Here is a 22,811-nt window from a genome sequence, read left to right on the forward strand (position 1 = left end):
TCCTGCTGTGTTTCTTATGCTAGAACTGGTCTTTCTGGTGAATGGAAGCCTCCTTTTATAGGAGCAACACCAGAACAAAACCGTGCCTTGCAGAAATGCAGATGGGAGCACACACACAGCCACACTCTGTCACCAACTGTGTGGCTCCCACCAGGTAGCAATTAGCACAAAATGTGCACCACAATATGTAGGCGCAATAATACTTAACTGCTGGCAAGCCCCCTTATCCAGCATCTCCTACTGTTCTGGTTTTCAGTCAGACTCACACAGCCAGCACTGCCCAGGCTTTGGGAAGGGGGCTTCTCCCCGTACAATGGCGACTTTTGTCCCAGTGCAGAGTGTCACTTTCCCACACGGAGCAGTCCCTTGATCTGTGAGTAGAGCCTGTGACTTCTTCAGGAACCACTTGCAAAGGACAGTGCAGCTCAGCAGGCCCTTTGTAAATGTGTGGCCGTGACACATTCATCAGAAACAATGACCTCTGTAATCATTTACAATGTCTTTGGGCCTCCGTGTGCAAAAGAAATGCTGCTATGCCAAGCCAATGGGAGAAAAAATTGTGCTGTGGTTGTGGCTTTAAAACTGGGACTGTGAAGCATTATTTGTATCAAGGGATGAAATAACAAGTCGGAAGGGTGAGAAAACTTGAAAGGAAATAGGCTTAGGGAAACAGAAGCTGGAAGTAATCAATAAATCATAGAATAAAGTAAAGAGAAAGAACCTTTAAAGTGCCCAGCTTAAATGTCAAGAGTATTAGAACAAAAGAGCTCAAAGCAGGAGAATGTGTGACAGGAAAATATGCTGAAACTCTGACGGAAAGTATATTCGCTCCTGAGCATTGAAAAAAGTACAGGCAATGAAGGGCAGCAGAGAAAAACAAAGAAATTTGGCAATTGTGTAAGATCCTCTTCCTTGTATAGTCTGAACACACAGGACCAGTGTTATTGTTTCTAGAAGATTCTTCCAAGTAAAAATGGGTAAAAAAACCCAAACATCCCAGCAGTGGAAAACATTAATTTTAAATTTTATAGTGTGCTGGGAATGCGTTATCACCTATGCATGAAGGTATGCCATCAATATTGCAGAGCAATAGGATCTTGCTTACATCATACTACAACAAAAAAGAAACAGAGCTGGGGGTGGAGTTGGTCTTCTATTTATCTCTAGAAAATTCATTCAGCTAAAATTCAGGGCTTTTTCTAATGACACTCTTTCAGTGATGCATTTAATCTTATACAGCTCCAGTTACACACAGGTTTAGGCATATGCATTTGCTGTACACAAATCAATGTGTATTCCATATACTTCAAGTTAAAATGGTACTCAAAATATTTTTCCAAGCTGGAGCCTAAGTGCTGATGGATTACATAGTTAGCTATAAATTGCATGGCTGCTTCTGGTTTTGACTACTGGCTCAAAAACAGATACCTATTCTGTTTGAAGCAAGCTTACAATAACTGTTATTCATGTAATATAATAGATACTTCTGGTACCACACACACTGGACTTTGTGAAACAAAATTTTCTGTTCAAATGGGGCTTGCAGTCAACTGAAGAAAGTCTGCTTATGCTCACCTTAGCTGAAACTTGTACGCAAACAAAGTACCCCACTTTGCTTGAAGAGCAAAATTTGGGAAGCTCTCATAGAGGCTGCTGGGATACATTTGTCCCAGTGATAGGCAGACAGACAAACTTGTGGCCCTAGGCTTCGAGTGATGGGCTTCCTCAAGCATGGAAGATTTTAGGGCTTGTACAGCTATTGTGCCATAGATCTGGGCCACAGCTATTCTTAAGTGCCCTGGTGGCCCCAGCCACTGCACAGGACTTTTGTTTGGGCCAAGGGCCAAATAGATACCCTTTGCAATATGTGTGCAGTCAGTAAAAAGTCATTAAAAACCATACATATTTCTTGTTGTGGGACTAAAGCATCACCTTAAAACATGTGGACCACTCAGGCAATGGCAGGGGAGAAAAAGTACATTGAATTGGTTGTGAAATACTCTCAGGTTAACTCAGGTAGTGGTATTTGATAAGGAAATAGAGAATCTTAATCCATTTTAAAGAGTTTTCATTAAACTATCCTGCCCTTCTGCTGCATGCACATAAATGACAGTACTGATGTGCAACAGTAATGTCAGCAGGTAAATTGAGTGTTAATGCTTGTGTTAATGTTTCTGAGCATGCCCCCAATAAAAAGGAGATGTTTCCAAAAACTTGATGGGTCTGACGTGAGCAGAGTGCTGAGTCAGGGAAAAAAACCCAACTTACTGCAAGTGCTCATTTGACAGCAAAGGATTTTGTGGTATGCCTCAACAAGACATTTAAAATTTCACTCATAATTTTATGAAATGTCTCTCATTTAAGTTGTCAAGGCCTGACAGGCTTGTTAACAGCATCAAGGGGTGAATGGTCCTTCATCTTCTTGCTCTTGCTCAACTGAATGATCAATGAACAAACTAAAGCTGACAGCTGCTGCGAAGATATCAAGAATTAAAGGATATGCAGAAGATGTTTCTACTCCTCCCTGTCTAATTCAGCCTAAAGAATTTAATATTTGGTTCAATAAAAGGTTGGAAAAGCAAGAATAGCAGTAGCCTAAATCCTGTCCTTAAATCCAGTTTTCTGCCCGCTCCAGCAAAGCCCATTAGACTGGAACAAGGCAGGGAAGCTCATGCGACTGGGGTCCACTAGTTATTTTCTGTTTCCAGGGTCTTCTTCCACCAGGAACCCAGGAGCTGAGTACCCATTAATGAAATAAACATGAAAGGCTATTAGAGTGTCCCCAGGATTTACACACTATCTTGACAAATTTGACTCTAAGAACAGCAAAACAAGTATTTTTCTTAAGTAGTTGTCCTCCACTAAAAAGCCAGTCTATTTTTGGGTGATGTTAGCTCTCACTTTAACTTACTGTCTTCAGTCCGTGTCTATGTTTCCCCAGATTTTCCTGTAAAAAAAGTAGTGACGCATATGAAATACAACGATTTTTCACGGCATATCAATACTTGCTGAAAGCCAATTTTGACTTTCAAGATGTACTTGAAACCTCATTCTAAGAATTAATGAGGAAACCAAAGCATGTTACATGAATAAATGGCCAGTCAGATTGGCTAAATTTTGAACATTAGGTCAAGATTATAATAAACCAGGTGAATGACATGCAAACCAAGAGTGACTCCAGTCTCAGGATGTGTAATACACTGGAGGGACACACAAAAGGACATGGGGGAACCTCTGCATATTCTGCTCAGGGGACATTTTGTGATCAGGAAGTTAGACATCATTCAATAAATTATTTCTTAGAAGTTATTCAGCTCCCTCCTATCAAGCCAGCAAGGTCTACACTGCAGTTATCACATGCTTGGCCAAACTGATAAACTTCAATGTCGAAGCGACAGGCCTGGCAAATTAGGAGAGAACAAAGGACTTGATTTTTCTCAACTTTGGCAGGACCTTCAGGATTGTCTCCCCTAAGACCACTTGCATAACATTCAGCAAACTGATGAACTACATAGTAAGTAAATGGACAGTGGACTGTCAGTTTACACATGGACTGTAAACTGATGGAACTACCAGACTCAAAGGCTTGTGATGTGGCTGGCATCACAAGGAGGTCAGCTGGAGGCCAGTCACTTTTTTACTGTGAAGCTAATTGAATTGTTGAATAAATTGCCCAGAGAGGATGTGGAGTTTCTTTCCTTGGAGACATTGAAAGCCTCAGTGGACACAGCCCAGAGGACTGAGTTCTAGTTTACACTGCTTTGAGAAGGGGAGTTGGAGTAGATGATCTCCAGAAGTCCTTTCCTTTCTGCCATTCTGTGATTCGTGACAGGCCCATCTTTGTCTATACCTTGAAGGTATTGGCATACTGAATGTTTTGTTGCTTTTTATTCTAGGAATGACACCATCAGTCAGTGTTTTTTACAGAAAGTGTATTAGTTTATTGTAATTTCCTTGACATGTAAGCTGAATTTACAACACTATTGCCATCCTTATTTTTCCCATTTCTTACTTCAACTTTGCAGAGTGCTCTCTAATGAATAAAGTCTATAGAGTATCTCACACAATGAGAAAAGGGAAGAACCGATTACCCTTTATTGAGAAAGAGTCATTTCTAAAGCTGCATTTGTTACCTATTTCTGTTGAGTCAGAACAAAGCCTTTCTTTGTTGCAGAGTAGTTTGTCTGCAGTGTGTACTACATGTCCTTTGTGAGCAGGCCATATATAAGGTCTGGTATTCCTGTCCCAGGGTTAGCAACTCTGCATGGTGCCAGAGTTCCAAGAGAAATTCAGACATGGAAAGCCACTTTCAGGAACTCCATTTTTCTCCTATTTTGTAATGCCATCTATCTCTGGCTATCACCAAAGGTGGATATTTCTTCTGTGCCTCTGCCTGCTCCTCCTGTATCTATATATAAAGCAAAAGAGTAATTCCTTAATCTACACTGTGCTGTTTTACTACAGGCAGATGCAATTTCTAAGTGCAGTGGTAGGTCTCAAATCAAAGACATATTTGTTTCCCTTACAGTTTTAGGACTTGGGACAATCCACAGACTGGACTCTTAATGTCTCAGTCCTGCTTCATATGTTCCACTGAACCAACATCTTTTTCCATGTCCCCCAGGGCAGATGCAATGCTGCCACAATTGTGACACTTCATGTGTCAGTTGTGAAAAACTTGCATGGCTACTACAAAGACATCTCAGCTAACCACCAGAAAAATATCTCACTGAACTTCAGATAGAAGCAAAATTGACACTTATGCTTGGGGATAAGAGAGTGGCACAGACAGCAGGGGAGAGAGAAGTGCTCATGAAAGACTTCAGAATGCAGGGAATTCATTCTTGCTGATGAGAAGGCCTTGAGGAACTCAACCTAAAAATTATTGCATTGTTGTAAGAATGAGAAAAAATCACTCATTACTACAAAAGCATCACAGGACCATTCAAGCACATAGAAAGCTTTTCTGAAAACATGCCTTCTGGTAAGTTTTTGAGCTACAGGATTTTTTTTTTTTTTAGCTTTACATTTCAATTTTCCCTACTGTGTTACCTGTTATTTAAGGTCATTCTAAATACACATATATAAATGCAAGTATAAATATGTGTATGTATGCATGTGTGCATGCAAGAATATAATCATATGAGCATGTGTTTGTTTATTTGCATCCTGTGTGACTGTGAACAACTACTGTAGCAGAATTCTTCAGATGCAGAAATGTTTTGCAATCCATTAATTTCTGCCTTCTTCCTTCACTTGTTATGCCAGCACCAATTAACTTACAGGGACTATTTCTAGCGCAGTGGTCCTCAATTGAGGCAGCAGCAAGCTCAAAAAATAATTTTAGGCCAATATTTAGGCAGAGTTGTGTCCTAAAACAAACACAGGGCGTGTGTATTTGTAAATGAGGCTCATCCTGCCCTGCACCACTGCCCAGCTGCTAAGTGAATCCCCAGCCATAATCCCAGAGTGAAGAGGGATTTTGGGGAGCGTGGAGACAAGGTGCTCTTCAGCACCCCGTGAAATGCATTTAACAACAAGCAGGCCGTACTGTTTGCCAGTGCCTGATGCTGATTATAAGCATCTGTGTTGGGAAATGGAGATGTGGCTTCATAGGAAAAGTTGGAGCTAAGCCCCTCTGGGCAGGGATACCCCATCTGTTCCCAAGAACCACACTTCTCCATCTAAGGCTTCAGGATGGCACAGGGCTGAAACACTCCTGGGAATATCACTGGGGGACAGGGAATCAAACAGGTCACAGAGTCCTCTTCAACCCACCCAGTGCATGTGCTGAAGTTAGTCACTACCAGTAGCTGCTATATTTATAGAGGGATGTCGTAAGTTTGACGTAAGACAAGATTTGTTTTTTCTGTATAGCAGGGCAAAGGTGCCTTTCTCCTCCCCTTTTTCAGTTTTTGGATAAACCCTTACTTGTTTTCACAGGAACATTAGCTCAAATCTGCTGCTACTGTGCACAGCCGATAAAACTATTGCTTGGAAAGACCATATGTCACATGGAACTACTCAAGAGGCATAAAGCCCTGCTTTTTGCCAATCCTTTAAAGATACGATTTTATGCTCAGTTAAAATGGAAAAGAGCATTATGTTTAAAGATAAACCCATTTACTGTGCAGCCGCTTTGCTAAATTCTGTCACCAAATTACTTGTTAGTAAGATATTTGGACTGTCCTTAAAAAAAAAAGTTGTTGCACATTGCTTTCTCCTTGTTTATCTGTTGCTATGACAATGCTAATGACAATATCACCACAGATAAGGACTAAAATCTTTTACTAGTGAGAAGAAAAGGCAAAATCAGTTCTGAGGAGAAAGTTCCCTTTATTAAAATACTTCTTGTTACCCTCTTTGACCCAGGAATTGGCCAATATTCAGGGTCCCTACAGGTTGTTTCTGTTTGGAGAACAAACGGATGAGGGAGTGAATTGAGCTTTTTAATGTGCACCTGTTTGTTTAGAAAGGCTGCACAAAATGTCCCGTTACTCTGGGCACAGTGAGAGTCAAAACAATAGTCACTGTTTTCTCTTTTCACACTTTCAAGCTTCTTTTGAGCCACAACTCAAGTTATCTCTCTCTTAGGCTTCTCTCAAGGTCAGGCTACATACAAGGGTTTTCCTTGCTGGCTCTGGCATGTCCTTGCTACTTGCTATGTCTGCTTCTCTGATGTTTCTGCTGTCACTTTCTGAGTTGCTCCATTTCATCATATGCCACCTTGTCCCCAGCCTTTGCAGTTGGATCCTGGAGAAGTGCCTCAACCCCCACAGTTCAGCAGTGCAGGCATGTGTGCCATGTAGGTAGGGTGCGGAATGTTATGGTGCAGCTCCTGGAGTCTCAATGAGGATGTCCCAAAAAGAAAGCTGTTCTTTTCCTAGGGAAAGGAAGCTTTCTCACCCACTCTCTTTCATGAGGTTTCATGGATGACTTTCAGCATAACACCGAATTTATTTCCAACAGTGTATTTTTGCTCCCTGTCAGATCAGTTTCTCTACAGTAGTGCTACAAGGTGGAGGAGCAGAAAATATGTTACTATTTCCTAACAAAACAGCCTCTGATGCAACTATAATAAAGTTGTGAAAAAGTCCTACAGGAGTTAAACAGATTTGATAGCATTTAATTTCCATAAATTTAGGGCCTGATCCTGCTTTTCTTTTGCTAATGAGTACTAGAGGGAGCTAATGCATGATTTTTTCAGACAAACTAAAGACAGAAATAATGTCCCACTCAGCAACAAAAGACAGGTGTAGGATTGAGCCGTTGGGGCATTTTTACGGCCAACAGAGGTAATTTCAGCATTCCTGCTCTGGGTTAGACCCACCTTTGCTGTGACCAACAGGTCTCCTGTCCAGGCCTGACTGAGATGCACAGACACTGCCTCTGGCAGTAGATCTGCTGCTGGCCCTTGAAGCTCTTCGATTGGAACAAAGGTTGCATATAGCATGATCTCTACTCAGACAGGATTTTGAACAGCAAAAACTCGTAATAGTTGCATTTTCTTTTGCTTTTAAGGAAACAGACACCAGCAGTTTTAATTGATCTCATTTTTATGGCCAGGCTATAAACATGGCCTATTTGACACACAAGGAAACTGCTTCTAATTGTTCTCAGGCATGACACATCTCTAGTTTTAGTATACTTTCTTTTTATCATTTCTTCCATAAACCCATGTCCTACCAACCTCCCACCTTCATATTTATGTAGGTGAAGGGTCTGTGGTGGGGCTCAGTGTAGACTCTGAATGAGAAAGACCCTCTGGTATGACCTCATAGACCTATAACTTTGGAAACAACTCCTTCACTACCACAGATGAACCAGCTATAATTTCTTGAAGCCCCCAGCATCATAAATTATGTCTTTGGCCACATTCAAAGCAGTAATATAATACATTGGCACTGATGAGACAGTCAAAAGTTGTCTTTCTACACTGCATTTCCACCATTAAACTGGGGTGGGCATGGTCCTGTCAGCACTGGTGAACTTCATGCCATGAAAAACCTCTGAATTCAATGGAACCTCATTTAAATGGAATTTCATATGCCAGAACAGAGGGAGCTTGCACCTTTAATTAAAAATCTCAGGCTATCCACTCTTGCAGCCAGTCCTTAATTCCTGGGAAATGCCCTTTGCTGAGATCATTATTTCTTAATTAATAGACAGTGAACAGTATATATTTGGTTTAGCCTTTGAAACATATATTTGGTTTAGCCTTTGAGAAAGGGGATGAATTTCCTCCAAGCACTGTAGAGGGTAAACATCTCTTTGCATGAAGCATCCTGTTATGGATATATGGTATGTAAACTAAAATGAATGATTCTGCTGACATCTCAGCAGAAGATGGAGTTTGGAATAGTCATGTATTCTGAACTGTAGGAAATGGATTTGGAGGGCAGGGGGAGAGGGAGTAATTAATTCTCACTTTAAAACTTTGAAGGAAACCGTTCAAAAAGCTCTAATAAGATTGTCAAAATAAGATTGCCAAAAGAGACATTAGGTATTCTCAGGTTGACAGATTATTAATTTCTTACATTTTCAATAAATTGATAGTCACTAGGTCAGAGTCTTAGGAAAAGACCTCCCTTCTCAAGGAAGTATCTTTAACAGTCCACACTACAATAATTATTCTCTGTCATATTCTCAGAATAAGGATTTGAGAACTCGTCACTCAGCCCTGAACCTGTGGATCAATCCTAGATTTGTACAAATCGGTACATGTCCCAGTCTGATCCAGACCAGAGGGGAGCACTCAAGCCTATTTCTCTTGAAGCTGCCAAGTGACTGGTCTTTATGCTGCCTGTATCCTTACACTGATCTTTTGCTGGCTACAAGACAACAGTCAGTCTCAGTCAGCATAAAGCTGGGTGTTGAAGATAACCCATCAACATTTCTGGAACCAGTGTGAAACCAGTGTCAGCACTTGCAATACAAGTCTAGCTGAGATATATTTTATGGCAGAGAGGGAGCATTGGAACTGAACCTAAAGTGTTGTGCCACAGCCTCAGAAGCATGCTATAAATGTAAGGAGATTACCTTATGAGGCCATTTTGACTCAATCTCTCCTTTTGGATGTGTTCCACTTTGCTCACAATGCTTTCACATTCACAGAGTCACAGAGCACGAGACTAACTCTTCAGTGAAGGGCTCAGGGCATTTGCTGGAGAGGGCAAACTCAGGGCTTCAGCACAGACTGAGGCATCTCAGTAAAGTAGAACAGCATCAACAGGAGCAACAAGGCACCTCCAGCCCTCCAGTATTCACCGGCCCTGCTTAGCCATGTATTTTTGGAGGACAGAGCATTTGAGGTAATGGATATCCCCACCCCCTTGCTCTAGCTGAGACCACAGGCCATGAGGGAGGAGGGTTCAGTCTCATCCTGTCCTTTCCTACCCAGCCACCATGTGCATCCTGCTCCTTTCCAGTGCAAGCTGTAAGAGCTCTGTGGCTCTGGGCTAGTGCAGCAGCCCCACAGTGAGGTTCCAAACAACTCACTGCACCCTCTTGCCAGTGTCCTGCATACCGCTTGCATCCTTACTCTGTAACTATTTTGTTCTGTTTATGGCACCTGGCTTAAGGCTGCCAAGTACCTTGGCAGGCAGTTTCCCCTATCCTAACCTGATTGGTAGCACTTGACTGACAAAATTAATGTGTGAGGTCAGCATCTCCTTTGTGCCACCAGCAAACAAGCTGTCAGGATGAGTTTAAAGCCCCACCATGTTTAAAGAGGCCAGATAGGTAGTTTATTCCTTCCTTCATCCTTACACCCTCCTCCCTTTCTATCAGGAATACCATTTGCTGTTAAACTAATGCTTGCAGCAGTTATTATCAGCACACTTATCTGGGACTTGCCATCATCTCACGAAAGCAATCCTACTCTTAGCATTGTTAGGAGTGATCTAGTTCCAGGTTTTAATTCAGTGACATATTCTCAGTTTTGCTCTTGCTGATCATAAGCAGCTTTTTGATGAAAATCAGTACTCTTGACATTTAGTTAGAGCCATCTCTTTTTTAACCTCACAGACCAAAAGTATCCTCTATCAAAGGCTGTGACCCCTGAACATTAGATTAAACTGAATAGACTGTCTGTAGTTGCTAGCTATAGCAATGCCTATCTTTGGGAGTAAAATATTAACAAGCCCCTGTGGGAAAAGAAAATTCTGACTTGACGATAGCATTTCACACTTTCTAAACAAAAAGTGAGGTAGAACAAAATCAGACCCTTGTTCTTTTGCTTAGCTATTATTCCTAACTAAAAGTGTTTGCTCAAAAAGTCACTGTGAAGTCTTTTTTCCAGTCCCATATGCTTAAAATTATTACTGTTTTGAAAAACTGACATCAGCTGCTTGTGCCCTGTTTTGTTGTCTACAATCTTCCACAAACTGTTTAGCAAAAGTCCTGAATACCCCAGCCCTGTGGCACGTGTTTTCTCTCCTCTTTCAGAACAATTCCATTATGACACTTTTGAAGGGTTTGATATTTTGTTCCTAATACTGATTTAGAAGCATCTGCTAATAAATTGACAGGTTGTGACACCCTCCCATAATTTCAGAGCTTTTTCACCTTAGCTCCTGAGTGCTGCTTTTATGGTTTCAGAAGGCTTTTTGTTCACACAGCTTCCATCTTGAGTAGCTCGTTGAATGGGGTTGTCAAGAGAGCTATGTTTCATGTACATTTTTCCTGGAACTGAATTCAGTGTTGCCTATAAAATTACAATTCCTCTGTCGGCAGCAGGTTTCATTCTGCAATGGCGTGCTTTTGATTTCTGCAATTTCTCATCTTGCTAGCATCAAATCTATTTAAAAACTTTCATAAAGAGATTGTTTTTTATTGGTTACACTTGAAATTCATTCTCTTCAGTGTGTTAACCTCTTTCATTACACACCTAACAAATCCAGGCTCATCATTTGCTTTGTACTGCATGTGTTCACTGGGAACAGAAAGTCTGAATATCTGTATCCAGCAAATGGGAAACCAGTTGTCATTAGAGCCTTGTTACTTCTCTTTTACATTCGTATTGTGGCACTACTCAGAGGCCCTGGAGAATGAAGCTCTGTTTAGCTCGGATCTGTGTGTATCTATATGAAAAGTGAGCGTGTACTCTAAATAATCATTGGCAGATGAAATAAGTCTTTGCTAAATGTAGCTTGCCAGCAACGTAGTTTTTCCTTCATCTAAGATGTGAACTCCTGCATATCTTCTATCTCCAGTAATGTGTCATTACAGTGAGGCTTTTTTTCTACTTTTGATTGGCAGATTCCTGCTCCATGGCTTACTTCTAAGGGAGGTCAGTGAAAACTAACCAGACAAGCAAGCCTAATGTCAGCCTGTGGGTGTAAACTGGCCACACAAAGATTAGCATTTGCTTCAGCCACAATTTAAAAAAAAAGAGTGGAAAACCATTAATTTAAAGACTGGACACACTGTCTTTATGGAAATCATTGTTTCAAACTTTGAAATATTTTTTGTTTTCTCTGTCAAATAACCAAAGACAGAAAATGATTGAGAGCACTGAACAAGGGTCCAGAGCAAATACATCAAGTAAAAATGGTCGGTACAGGAAGGGTCTGATTTTCTGGTTCTGCATGACAATGCTTGAACTTGGGCACACAGAAGAGGTAATCAATTAAGAGCAATCCACTGATTCTTTCCTAGGGCTCACTGAGACTTACCTGATATCCAGGTCTGAAATCTGTGCTAGGCATATGTCTTTTCCTCAGTCTTCTTCCATAGGTGCACCTGCAAGTATGGAAATGGAAACTTGTTTGCTGGGACTATGGATGAGACACAGCACCCATTCAGCCACTTTTAACCCAGAGGCTGCTTAGGGGGGAGGTCTGAAAAGTCAGGCAGAACACCCAATCCTTCTGAAAACCAGGCATAACAAGATTTGGGAATCTCTTTTTATCAAAGATTGCTGGAAACATAGTTCAGGACAGGGAGGGGAGAAATAGTTAATTTTTCACAAAATTTCCTATTTCTAATTGCAAATGCTAGACACATTTTAAAAATGAATGCTATTTTGAAAACTAGTTTAAAATGTTATATTAATAGCTAAGTTTTATACAGCTCTTTTCACACTATATCTTCACATATAACTAGTTGATGCTGTGTGCAGTACTTTTACTAATGCAGTAATAGGGCAGTTGAAAAATTGTTTAATTTTACTGGCATATCACTCTCATTATCTGGTACCAGAATAACTGCACTACTCATAAATCTCCTATTTGTTTTGTAATGAAATAATATAGACAGCCTGAGCATTACAACATAAACAGGAAGCACTCTGTACTAAGAAAGAAGACAGTTACACTAAATGGATATAATTATCTTTATCTGTCACTAATTTATCTGTTACTAATTACTCTTAATAATTTTTAAAGGAACAATTTTTAAAAAATGTAAATAAAAAAGTAAAGTTAAAAAATCTTTTCATGTCTGATTTAGACTTTCAAAATGACTATGAGTCCTGCTTTTCCCTAAATTAAAAAAAAGTAAAAAGGCAAAAACCACCTAAACTACCTCCAGTGAAATATAAAATCTGAACTTCCCCCAGCTACAAAGAAAATAAATACTTTCAGTAGCATGTTGCTGATCTTGTTACCAAACAATTTTATGCTTGGAGCTTTTTTTGGTGGTACCACAAATAATAGCTTACATCTGAAATATTTCTTTTTTGAATTACATGACTGGTAAAATTCTGGTTTTATTATGCATTAAGCACTTACACTAGCTCACAGTATTTTGGGGATACTATCCATCATAAAACTGGGTCAGATTTTGCAGTCTCCTATTTCATTCTACCTTGGCTTTTTTAAGGACTTACATTAAAAGTATCACCTTAGAAATACCACAATATGGTGAACTCTCACTTGTTTTTTCACATTTTTTCACATCTAAGTTACTGGACAAAGACTTTAACAGCAGACCTCTGGTGAATTCCTTTCCTAAGCACCAATATGGATCAGTTCTATCACATTCCATGCCAGACAATTTGAGTAAGTTTTAGAAGAAGCTGAGAAGTTGTTTCTTGTTTTGGTTTCTATTACACTTCTATGCAGTGTATTAGTTACTTATGTTATTTATTCTGATGCTTTATTAAATCATTGCACTTTCATGTTTTTTCTTGGTAGTTTGATCTTGTATGATACTTACCATTCAAGAGTGGTGTGAGAAGGAACATTTGTACCTTATTCTGTGTTTAGAAGAGGGAATTTTGTTTTGGCTCTGTTGTTACTGTTGGCAAACACTGACAAGGGCAGCCCTGACCAGTTAACCTTTTGTAAAGTTATGCCAAACCAATTGCAGAAGTCCAATATGAAGCACTCATCTTCAGTTTCCAAGTTGCCAAGTACACCAGAGTGTTTTCCCCCACAGTATTTTCCTAAGCAAGCACACCAGTCAGGTACAAGATAACTCACTTGTGTATCTTGATATTCTGCACACCTTTTCTGCTAATATTTCCTTCTCTCAGCACCTATAACTGTTTCCCGAATGCCAACACATCTTTTGTAAGATCTGTGGTTGATGCCTGAAAACCCCCCAACCTCCAATTGCTATTTGCAATGTGATTAGACAGGTCAAGTTTAATTTCAGCACCGTGCATGAATCTGTTATCCAATCATCCTAATGATACACTACTCAAACCAGCAGTGGGGCTGAGAATGGAAAGAAAACCTTGATTGTAAGTTGTCTGCCAATGATTGGAGCTTGTTATGAAAGAACACTAACGCAATCACCCTTGGCTCCCTTTGCCAAAGGTAGGGAACATTCATATCTCTTCATTGTCACTGTACCTGGAGCTGTGTGACAGATGAGTAAAGGTATGCCAGAAAAAATGCAGCATTGCAAGAAGGACTGCTTTTCCTCAGGGTTAAGGCAAGGGTATATGCTTAATCAAATCAGCACCTTTAAGAAAATATCATCTTTCAGGTAGAAGACACAGCCCCTCCTCAGCTGAATATTGCTCTCCAGGTTACATAATCCAGCCTGCTGAATCAAGAAACCACCAGTGGCAGTCCCAGATAACTTGTTTTGGTTTGCCATTTCATCAGTAGTTGCACAGTTTAGAGGCAATCCCATGTTTAGTGGATGCAGGGGCACAGCTTCCTGGATGGCATACATGCCTTGCTGCACAGGGCCTGAGCATCTCCCAGCAAACAGCCCTCCAGCCAGCAAGATGTGCTCCTTGATAAGGGAGGAATCACTGACAGATCAAGACAGCAGCGGTGAGATTCAGGAACAGGCTGAATCAGCATAGGCAAATCAAAACGTCAACACAGCCGTCACATCTGCATGCTAAAGTTTCTTGCGGGGAAGTGAAATAGCTAGAGGAGGGAAGTCTTTGCCTCTAGTTTTCATAATGTCACTCCAGAGCTGCTCTGTATGCACGTTTTGCCTCTTTGAGACTCTTTGGGATGTCTGTCATCCATGGGAAAAAAACCTTTCCCAACACAGGCTATAAGCAGAGGCACCAGAGTCAAGCAGGAGCATTGGAACATTTGTGCTACTGTAAACTAGGACCTTTATTTGTAGCTGTCCTGTGACTGCACCTCCCATCTCCATTTCCAGAATACCTCCTTGTCCTTGAATGTGCCAAACACTAGAATTGGCACTAAGAGCTGGCTTCTACAAAAACATAAATTGACAGATTACCTTCTTTTTTAAGAAGCCCCACTTATTCCATTCTCCCCAGAGCCAAGCACCAGTGTGCAGTCATGTAAGAATAAAATACACTCTCTCTTTTAAATCACTTTTCATTTCTGTGCTGGAGTTGTCCTGGCTATATAACCTCCGAGCTGCTGGCAGCATGGTCTTTTGCCCACCCAAGCTCTACCCACAACAAACCACACAGGCAATACATTTATGAGAAAAGCTCAGCCCTCAAACACAGAGGAAAGGGATCTGACAGCTGCTGGCTCCAGGCAAGGGCCTGCCAGGGCTCCCTCCATGACCTTGAGCAAATCACAGACAACCTTTTAAAGGTTGGAAAATACCACTAAGATCACAGAACTTTTCTGTTACCAACCCAGCTTCCCCAGTGGTAAAACAGGCCCCAATAGCCCATATCAGACATCTGAGCAAATCTAACCATCTCACAATACTCATTCTATAGTTCAACTTCTTATAGAATCATAGGATGTTGGAATGTTTTGGTTGGAAGGGACCTTAAAGATCATCTAGTTCCAGCCCCTCTGCCATGGGCAGGGACACCTTTCATTACACGAGGTTGCTCAGAATCCCATCCAACCCAGCCTTGAACACTTCCAGGGATGAGGCATCCACAGCTTCTCCGAGCAACCTGTTCCAGTGCTTCACCAGCCTCACAGTACACATTTTCTTCCTAATAGCCAATCTAAACCCACCATCCTTCAGTTTAAAGCTATTCCTATTCCCCCTTGTTCTATCTCTACATGCTGTTGTCTAAAGTCCCTATCCAGCTTTCTTGCAGGCCCCCTTTAGGTACTAAAGGTGCTATAAAGGTATTACAAAGGAAGATGCTGTTAAATCTCCTGGAGTCTTCTCTTTCCCAGGCTGAACAATCCCACCTCTCTCAGCCTTTCCTGGCAGGAGAAGCGCTCCAGCTCTCTGATCATCTTGCTGACTGCCCTTTGAGCTGCTTTGAACAAGTCCATGTCCTTCCTCAGCCTATTCCCCGCACTTCCAGCTACTAGTACTTAACAACTTATTCTCCTTACAATATTTACCCACAACGATGGGGGGGGGGGGGGGGGGGGGGAGAAAAAAAAATAAAAAAAAGAAGACATCCCGATGTCTGAGCCTGTAACCTCTTTCAGCTGATGGGGTGCGGGGGAAGATAACCCACACCACCTCAGCTGGAGAAATGTTCCGCCCATTCCCCAGCCTCACCCTTCCTCCACCTGACAACAAACACCTCCTCAACACGTCAAGATTCCCACAAAAACGCCCCGAGTGCGAGCCGCTCTGGCGCGTACTTGAAATCGCTGTCATGGAAAGCGTGTTGGGTGCAAGAGGGACGTTCAGGGCAATGAGGGGTGCCTGGGGCGAGGATGGGTGCTAGGGACAAGGAAGCTGAAGCGGCGCTTTCTCCTCGGGCCTTAAGGAAAGAGCTTTTTTTTTAGCAGGGAGGGAGATATTTTTCAAAAAAAGGCAAGGGAGGGATGCTGCCCGCCCTCCTCGGCACGGCCCCCGCCTCACCCCGGCCCCTCAGGCGGCGGAGGCGCGGCCGCCGGGCTCCCCCTGGAGGCGGCGGGGGGCGGCGCCGGGAGGCCGCGGGGCTGGGGCCTCCGTGCTTCGGCAGCTGGAGTAGTGGTAATAATGGTAAAAATTAGAACAAAAAAGCCATTGTTGTTGTTGTTGTTATCAGTATTATTTTACGGAATTTACTGTAAAATCGTTGCATGGACTATCCTTCCCTGAGAAGTGAGAAGGCTCTGGAACAGCCATAGCTGCCAGGCAGACGGGCCCGTTGTCTCCCAACAGGGCTTTCCCTGGAAAGCTGATCAATTCCGTCCTGCTGCGGGCAAAATCGGATCTGCGTGAGCTTTGTGCGCCTGCAAAGTGCAGGATTGCAGGACCGGAGCTGCTGTCGAAGATAATGGACGGGAAAGGCCAAATTTCTGGTTTGTGTACCGCGGTAAGCGTTGCCATTGCCCCACCAAGCTCGCCTCAGCCAGCAGGCTACAAAGAAGACGTGTGCTGTGACGGAAAAAAAAGATCTGCAGTCTCTTGTTCGTGTGTTGAACGGCATCATGGAGCGGCTGACCATAGGAATAGGTCACAACTAGACACGTTGAGTGGTGAAAAGCTAAAAAAGTCTAGGCTTCATCATAGAATGTTTCTACATCATAAATAAATAAAGAAGAAAACTTCCGTTGTCTGGCATAGGCTGATGATGAGGGTTGAGGCTGTCACAAGCCTCTGCAGTCTGTTCCAGTCCCACAGAAGTGAGACCTCCAAATGTATCTCAGAGATTTCTGATTGATTAATTTCTGGTTATTAGTGAAGCCCTGGCTACTCAGGCTTTGAAGAGTGGGTATTAGGTCTGGAATTAACATGTGGAGGGAGTGTAAGAGTAGTGAAATCTGTACCCTCTGCTTTTTCTCATGCTTTGGAGATGTGCTACCAAATCCTGCTCAGAACAACGTCTGTGTTAGGCGCCTCAGTCTTTAAATCCCCTTACAGGTGATTAAAATAATCTAGAGTTAAAAAATTCCCAAATCACCCTACCCAAGTCCTTATATGAAAGAAAGGGCATAATTTCCAACAGACTGGATGTGGAAAAATTAATTTCCTGGCATCCAAACATAAGAACAGCCATGCTGGTTGAGACAAGTCCATCCAGCCCAATAGCCTGTCTCAAACATAAACAACAGCTGATGCCTGGGGAACAGCATAAGAGAGGGGTAAGCACACGATGATAGTTCCCTGGCATGCTGTCCCAAACTCCAGCAAGCTGTGGCTCAGGGACTTCCCTGAGACAGATGTGGTATCTTTAAATTTAATAGCCCTTGATGGATTTTTGCTTCCATGAATTTGTGTAATTGCTTTTTGAACCCATATCAATTTTTGACATTGCAGCATCCTGTGACAATTAGTGGCATACTCCAACAAAGCAGGGTTTAAAGAAGAGCCCTTGTTTTGTTTGTTTTGAACAGGCCACCTTATAATTTCATCTGATGCTCCTAGTTCTTGTGGTATGAGAGTCAATTACAATCATTCCCTATTTGCCTTTTCGGCGCCATTCATGATTTTACAGATTTCTCTCATGTCCTTCCTCACATTTTGATTTTTCAGATACATATTCTTAATCTATTTTGAAATCCCAGTACAGAAGCCATGTCACAGCCTGGACCTTCCTCTGGCCCCAATGTTACCATTTTGGAGCTAGCAGGCTTGAACAACACCATTTTCAGGGTGTAGGCACATCACATATATTTATATCAAGATACAGCAGTTTTTTTAGCTTTGTTTCTTCCATACTAAATTCTAAAATTTGATTTACTTTTTTGAACACTGCTGAGAATGGATCTGGCATTTTCATAAATATATCTGGATTTCACAGCTCTTCAAGGTTTCTTCTCTAAGAGCTAACAGTGAGTCCAGCACCCTCAGCTCTGTGTGTAAAGTCTGCTTTGCCCACTGTCATTACAGTACACGTATCCATGTTGTCTTTCCTCTGTTTTATCACCCGATTACTCAGTATCATGAGATGATGTTTTTGTCATGTGCCATGTTTTTGCTACCATAAATAACGTTGTGTCACCCACAAGTTTGCCACCTTGCTGTTCAACCCCTTTCTAGTGTATGAGTCTGGCAGATGGGTTTGATACTTACTTAAGATCCTGGTGATATTAGAGGGGTGCTGGAGGAGGAAGTAGTGGGCAACTGTTTCTCCTCTTTCCATCAGCACAGCTTGCATCTCACCTAGGTTCGGACTGAGCCAGCTGCTCCTCAGGGAGGTGCTGGCAGGCTCTTTTTGACCCTGCAGCACATTTGGAGGGATGCTGGTGCAGGCTGTCCGTCGTGTGCAAGGCCAGCTGTTCAGCTGACACAACCGATTTACGGCTGGAGACAAGGAACCAGCCATCACGGGCATGGGAGCAGCTGACATGGAGGTGGGGTAGCCTCAGCTGGACACGGTGATGGAGACAGGTGGGGTGGCCCGAACGGAGTCTGTGGGGCAGTGCTGGGTTGAGGGCGAACCTGCGGAGGCAGCGGCCATTCTCTGCCCACCTTGTGGTGGTGCCGTCTTCGTTCCCTCCACACAACCCGACAGGTTATGTTTGCTATTAATAACAAGCAAGACTTTCGGAGGCGGGCCCCTGCTTCCTCGCTGCTTGTCAGTGCTGAGCACGGCCGGTCAGAGCGTGCTGTGAGCGCTGCTCGCACAGCCAGAGCTGTCCCCGGTGCGTCCCCATTCCAGCGTGTCAGCCAAGCGTTTAAGACACCTGCTTCTTTTCGCTCCTGCGCTGGCCACAGACTAATAGTGACAAACGGGAAGAGGACCTAGCAGAATGCAGAAAATAATCGTCCTGTGCCAAAAGGGAATGTATGATCAAAACTACAATGGGCAGGCAAGCAGCGAGGCAGTGACCCGAGGCAGCGCAATGTGTCAGGAAGAGAGAGCAGCAGCCCAGGGACAGCAACAGCCCAGAGCCTCAATTTGTAATGACTGTGTGGACCACATGCCAAAAAGTCTCTCCCCACCTCCTTTCTCCAGAGAGCTCTCCTAATGTTCTTAGCCACTTGGACATCACAAGGAAAAGAGCCTGCACATTTCCAGCACACAACCAAAGGCATTTGCAAAGGCAAAGCACTGCTGTGCTTCGGCACTGCCGAACCTGCCTCTGACTCGGAGTGCTCCAAACACCTGTGAGTCAGACGATGGGAAATTCTCCCTTTCTTCACAAGCACAGATGAGTTTGAACCTTCTGGGCATTTTAGCAGTTTACCATCTGCACATATAACCTTTTTTTTCTGAGCACACTGAAGTCTTGTAGGAGGATGTTAAATCCAGGAACCAAAATAAGGAAACATGTTTACACCTGCTACATCTGTTCAAGAATTTCCAGCCTCTATTACACTTTTGACTTTCACATTCCCCCTCCTCCTCCTTCCTGTTTGGTCAAATGCCACCATGTTAAAAACAATCCTGTGTTTTCCTCCCCAAGGCTCACAGACTTTCTATCGAATCTTGTGAAAACTTACAGCATATGAAAGAAGCTGTGAAATGGTCTAGCAACAGAAGCAAGTGCTGGCTGCAGTCTCTCTTCCTTATCCAGGATTTTCAGATACTGGGATTCATTGTGAAGAAAAATTAAATTAACTACATGAAATTTAGTGATTTTAGTTTTTTTAATTAGAATGAAAAATGAAGAGTCAAACCATTTCTGATGCAGATGAAATCTTCCAGAAAACCAGGTACAAAAAAAAAATATTTAAAGTAGATTATGAAAAGTATTATAGCACACCAAAAAAGGCAGCACAAAGATCTCCGTTAGCAGATGCCCCAGTGAATTATAACTGGTTTTCTGTAGGAGACAAGACACACTAGTATCTTCTGTCAGAGGTGATCTTTTCAGTAAAAGAATTACCTGTATGATTGCACCTATTGCTGAATCAGACCCATAGATATGAAACATTTATGAAAAGGAAAAAGATTTCTCACTTGTTGGGAGATGATAGCAAAATAGTTCTACTGAGCAGAATTCAAAGGAGATTTCTTTTCATCGTTTTCTCCAAATTTTATGTTAAGGTTTTTACTGGAAATATTATAAAATATTTTTCAGTGAAGCAAGTACTTTGAATAAAATTAATTCAAGTGTGTCCAGTAGCATTTTTATAGCCTTTCAAATTAAAGTATTGATAAAGACGTTGAAAAATAGACCAAGAGATACAAAAAATATTGGATAAATTCAGGCATTTTTCTCTGAATAATCTGGTTTTTTCTAATGACTTTTCTGTTGGAAGATGTACATTGGATTTGTGAATATGTGAGCTGGGCTATTAATAATATGGGCAAGGTGGTGGTACTGGGAAAAATCCTCTTCTCCCTGTCATTTTCTAATAAAGCCCAGTTAATGGAAGACAAATGTTTTCACAGGTCAACAGATAACTAAGGAGAGTGCAGTTTAGTGATTGTGGCATTTAGTGTTATGGTAGGGGCCCCTGTTTCTTTGAATTGCTGTGAGATGCTTGTGTGAAGCATGCTTCCTAAAACAGTAAGAGAAATTAACAATATTAAGGTAAATATGGGACGTATTTGAGAAGGTTTGAGGCAAGTCCTGTGGTCCTAACTCAGGCAAATTCTCACTGACAGGTCTTGGCCAATACAATCTGCAGGTGTCCACTTTCTTTCAGCATTTAGCCCAGTATTCAACCAGAAGAAAGCAGTTCAGTAATTCATTAGGATATGATCATGCCGGGCTGGTTACTAATTGTTCAAAATACCATTGGAGCCACTCCAGGATGCTGCACAGCACTCCACAGCTGGCAGCCGTGGTACACAGGCGGGTATGCCACCCAAATAGAGCTGAATAGCATGAGAGCCACAGGAGGAAAGCAAAAATCCCTTGCTTCCAAGCCCATGGGAACCTTCCTGTGTTGTGAGGAGGGAGCTGCAGGTGCAGGGAGCTGCAGGCAGGATGAGTGCAATGCGCAACCCCACTGCCTCATGCCAAAGAGAAATGTTAGCAGCAAAATAATTTTACTCCTGGCTGTCAAATGGGAGCTGTGGGGTTCCTCTCCTAACAATGAAAGGCAGACTACTGTGCATTAACAGCCCTGCCGGTGCACAAAGTGGCCTAGCCTGTTATTAAACTGTACAGCTAAAGCTGTTGTTCTCCACTTAGCTGAAAGTGAGTTACCATATTGCAGGTCCCCCAAGACGTTCCCTACCCTTGACATATCCTCTCCCTCGCATGAGTGGTAATGACTGGGATCAGATCCCTTAGGCTGCTGCCTGCACTGTTTTACCTTGCTTTAGAGCAGCTTTTTTTGATTAACAGAGATCTGGTCTGTCCCTTCTCCTCTTCTCTGCTCTTCACCCTCAACTCCCCTCTTTCCCCCAGCCTTTATTCCTGAAACTCTTTAGTGGCCATAAGGATATTTCTCTGCAACAAATACAGGCAAGATAACTCAGCTGTCCTCTAGGAAGGTTGCAGGTGGGGTTTCCCTGCACAGCATAGATTGGATTTTAAATGTATGCAAATAAGCATTTGTGTGCTCGACCCATGACATAGAAGCGTCAAGATTTACTCACAGTTTTTTCTTGCATTTTTTAATTCATATTTGCCAATTTGGCTCTGAAATTAACAAAACTGCAATAATAATGTAATTCTGACTTCCTGGGAATTTCACCGCCATACTGAGTAAGGATTTGAGCCTAAAAAGCTGTACAAAGGATACATAGATTTATTTTGTTATATACACTTGGTTTTTTTAAGGAAAATATTTGCTTAGTATTAGTCTCACTTCCTCAGGATAGACTGAATGGCCTTCACATACAGTGCCATAACAGATAAAATCAGTCCTTCCCCTAGCAGCCTTTTTGTGTCACTGCCTGGCTTTGCTTGTTGTATATATGCAGTCTTGATCTGTCGCTTTCTCCAAGGCCAGCAAAGTAAACTCATGCTCTTGACTCATAGCTCCAGATGGATTCAAGCTTAAGCACACTGTCCCCATGGAATTTGGCATATGTAGGTTTATATGCCCTAATCAATCAGGCTGATTTCAGTTAATCCTAATCGTCCTATTAGGGTTCCCAGATAGCAACAACAGCAGCTAGAAATCCCCAAGCAGCCTAATTGACTTCATCTAATTACATTCCTTCTTGAGATTTCCATTAAACTACCCCCTGAATTCATTACAGTGGTTGGCTGTAGGTTTTAGGGCTTCTTAAAAAACATATGCAGCTATTGGGATAGTGCAGTTCTAAGGAGCTGAAGTTGTTCCTATGTATTAGGGTTTGCCACCTCCACACAGCTATCTGCCAGTTGTCCTGCTCTAGCATATATCAAATGTGCCATCTAATCACTGTGGGTGATACCAGTTTTGACTCCTGGCACTAAGGCTCATTTCTATCGACGTGCTGGCCGTGACTCTTCCCTTATAGCACTGAACGAACCACACGAGTCAAGAGACTGCCAGGTCCTATTAACCTCTTGCATAGAGGATTTATAGATATGTCTCATTATAAAGTAAGGAGCTGACATTCATCTCAAAAGCAGTTAGCATGGAAAAGAATACTCTTTTGTCAGTATTCACCTTTCTCTGCTCTCCTTCTGTGGTAGTAAATTGTAAACTGCTCAGTTGAGATGGCATCT

General features: G+C 42.2%; 1 protein-coding gene and 1 long non-coding RNA gene across 2 annotated transcripts in view; one reads left to right on the forward strand and one right to left on the reverse strand.

The window, feature by feature from the left end:
• The window catches only part of LOC148225274 (uncharacterized), a 245,037-nt gene that overhangs the window by 60,450 nt on the left and 161,776 nt on the right, over positions 1-22,811 (forward strand). The gene's annotated exons all lie outside the window — the stretch shown is intronic.
• The window catches only part of LOC148225275 (uncharacterized), a 147,657-nt gene that overhangs the window by 2,106 nt on the left and 122,740 nt on the right, over positions 1-22,811 (reverse strand). Inside the window, exons 2-3 of the mRNA XM_088154723.1 lie at positions 11,676-11,742; positions 2,912-2,947 (exon numbers count right to left, since the gene is read on the reverse strand). Coding sequence (XP_088010849.1) covers positions 2,912-2,947; positions 11,676-11,742 — 103 coding nt within the window. The remainder of the gene's footprint in view (positions 1-2,911; positions 2,948-11,675; positions 11,743-22,811) is intronic.

Source organism: Sturnus vulgaris, chromosome 1, assembly GCF_052056855.1.
Source record: "Sturnus vulgaris isolate bStuVul1 chromosome 1, bStuVul1.hap1, whole genome shotgun sequence".
Classification (NCBI taxonomy): Eukaryota; Metazoa; Chordata; class Aves; order Passeriformes; family Sturnidae; genus Sturnus; species Sturnus vulgaris.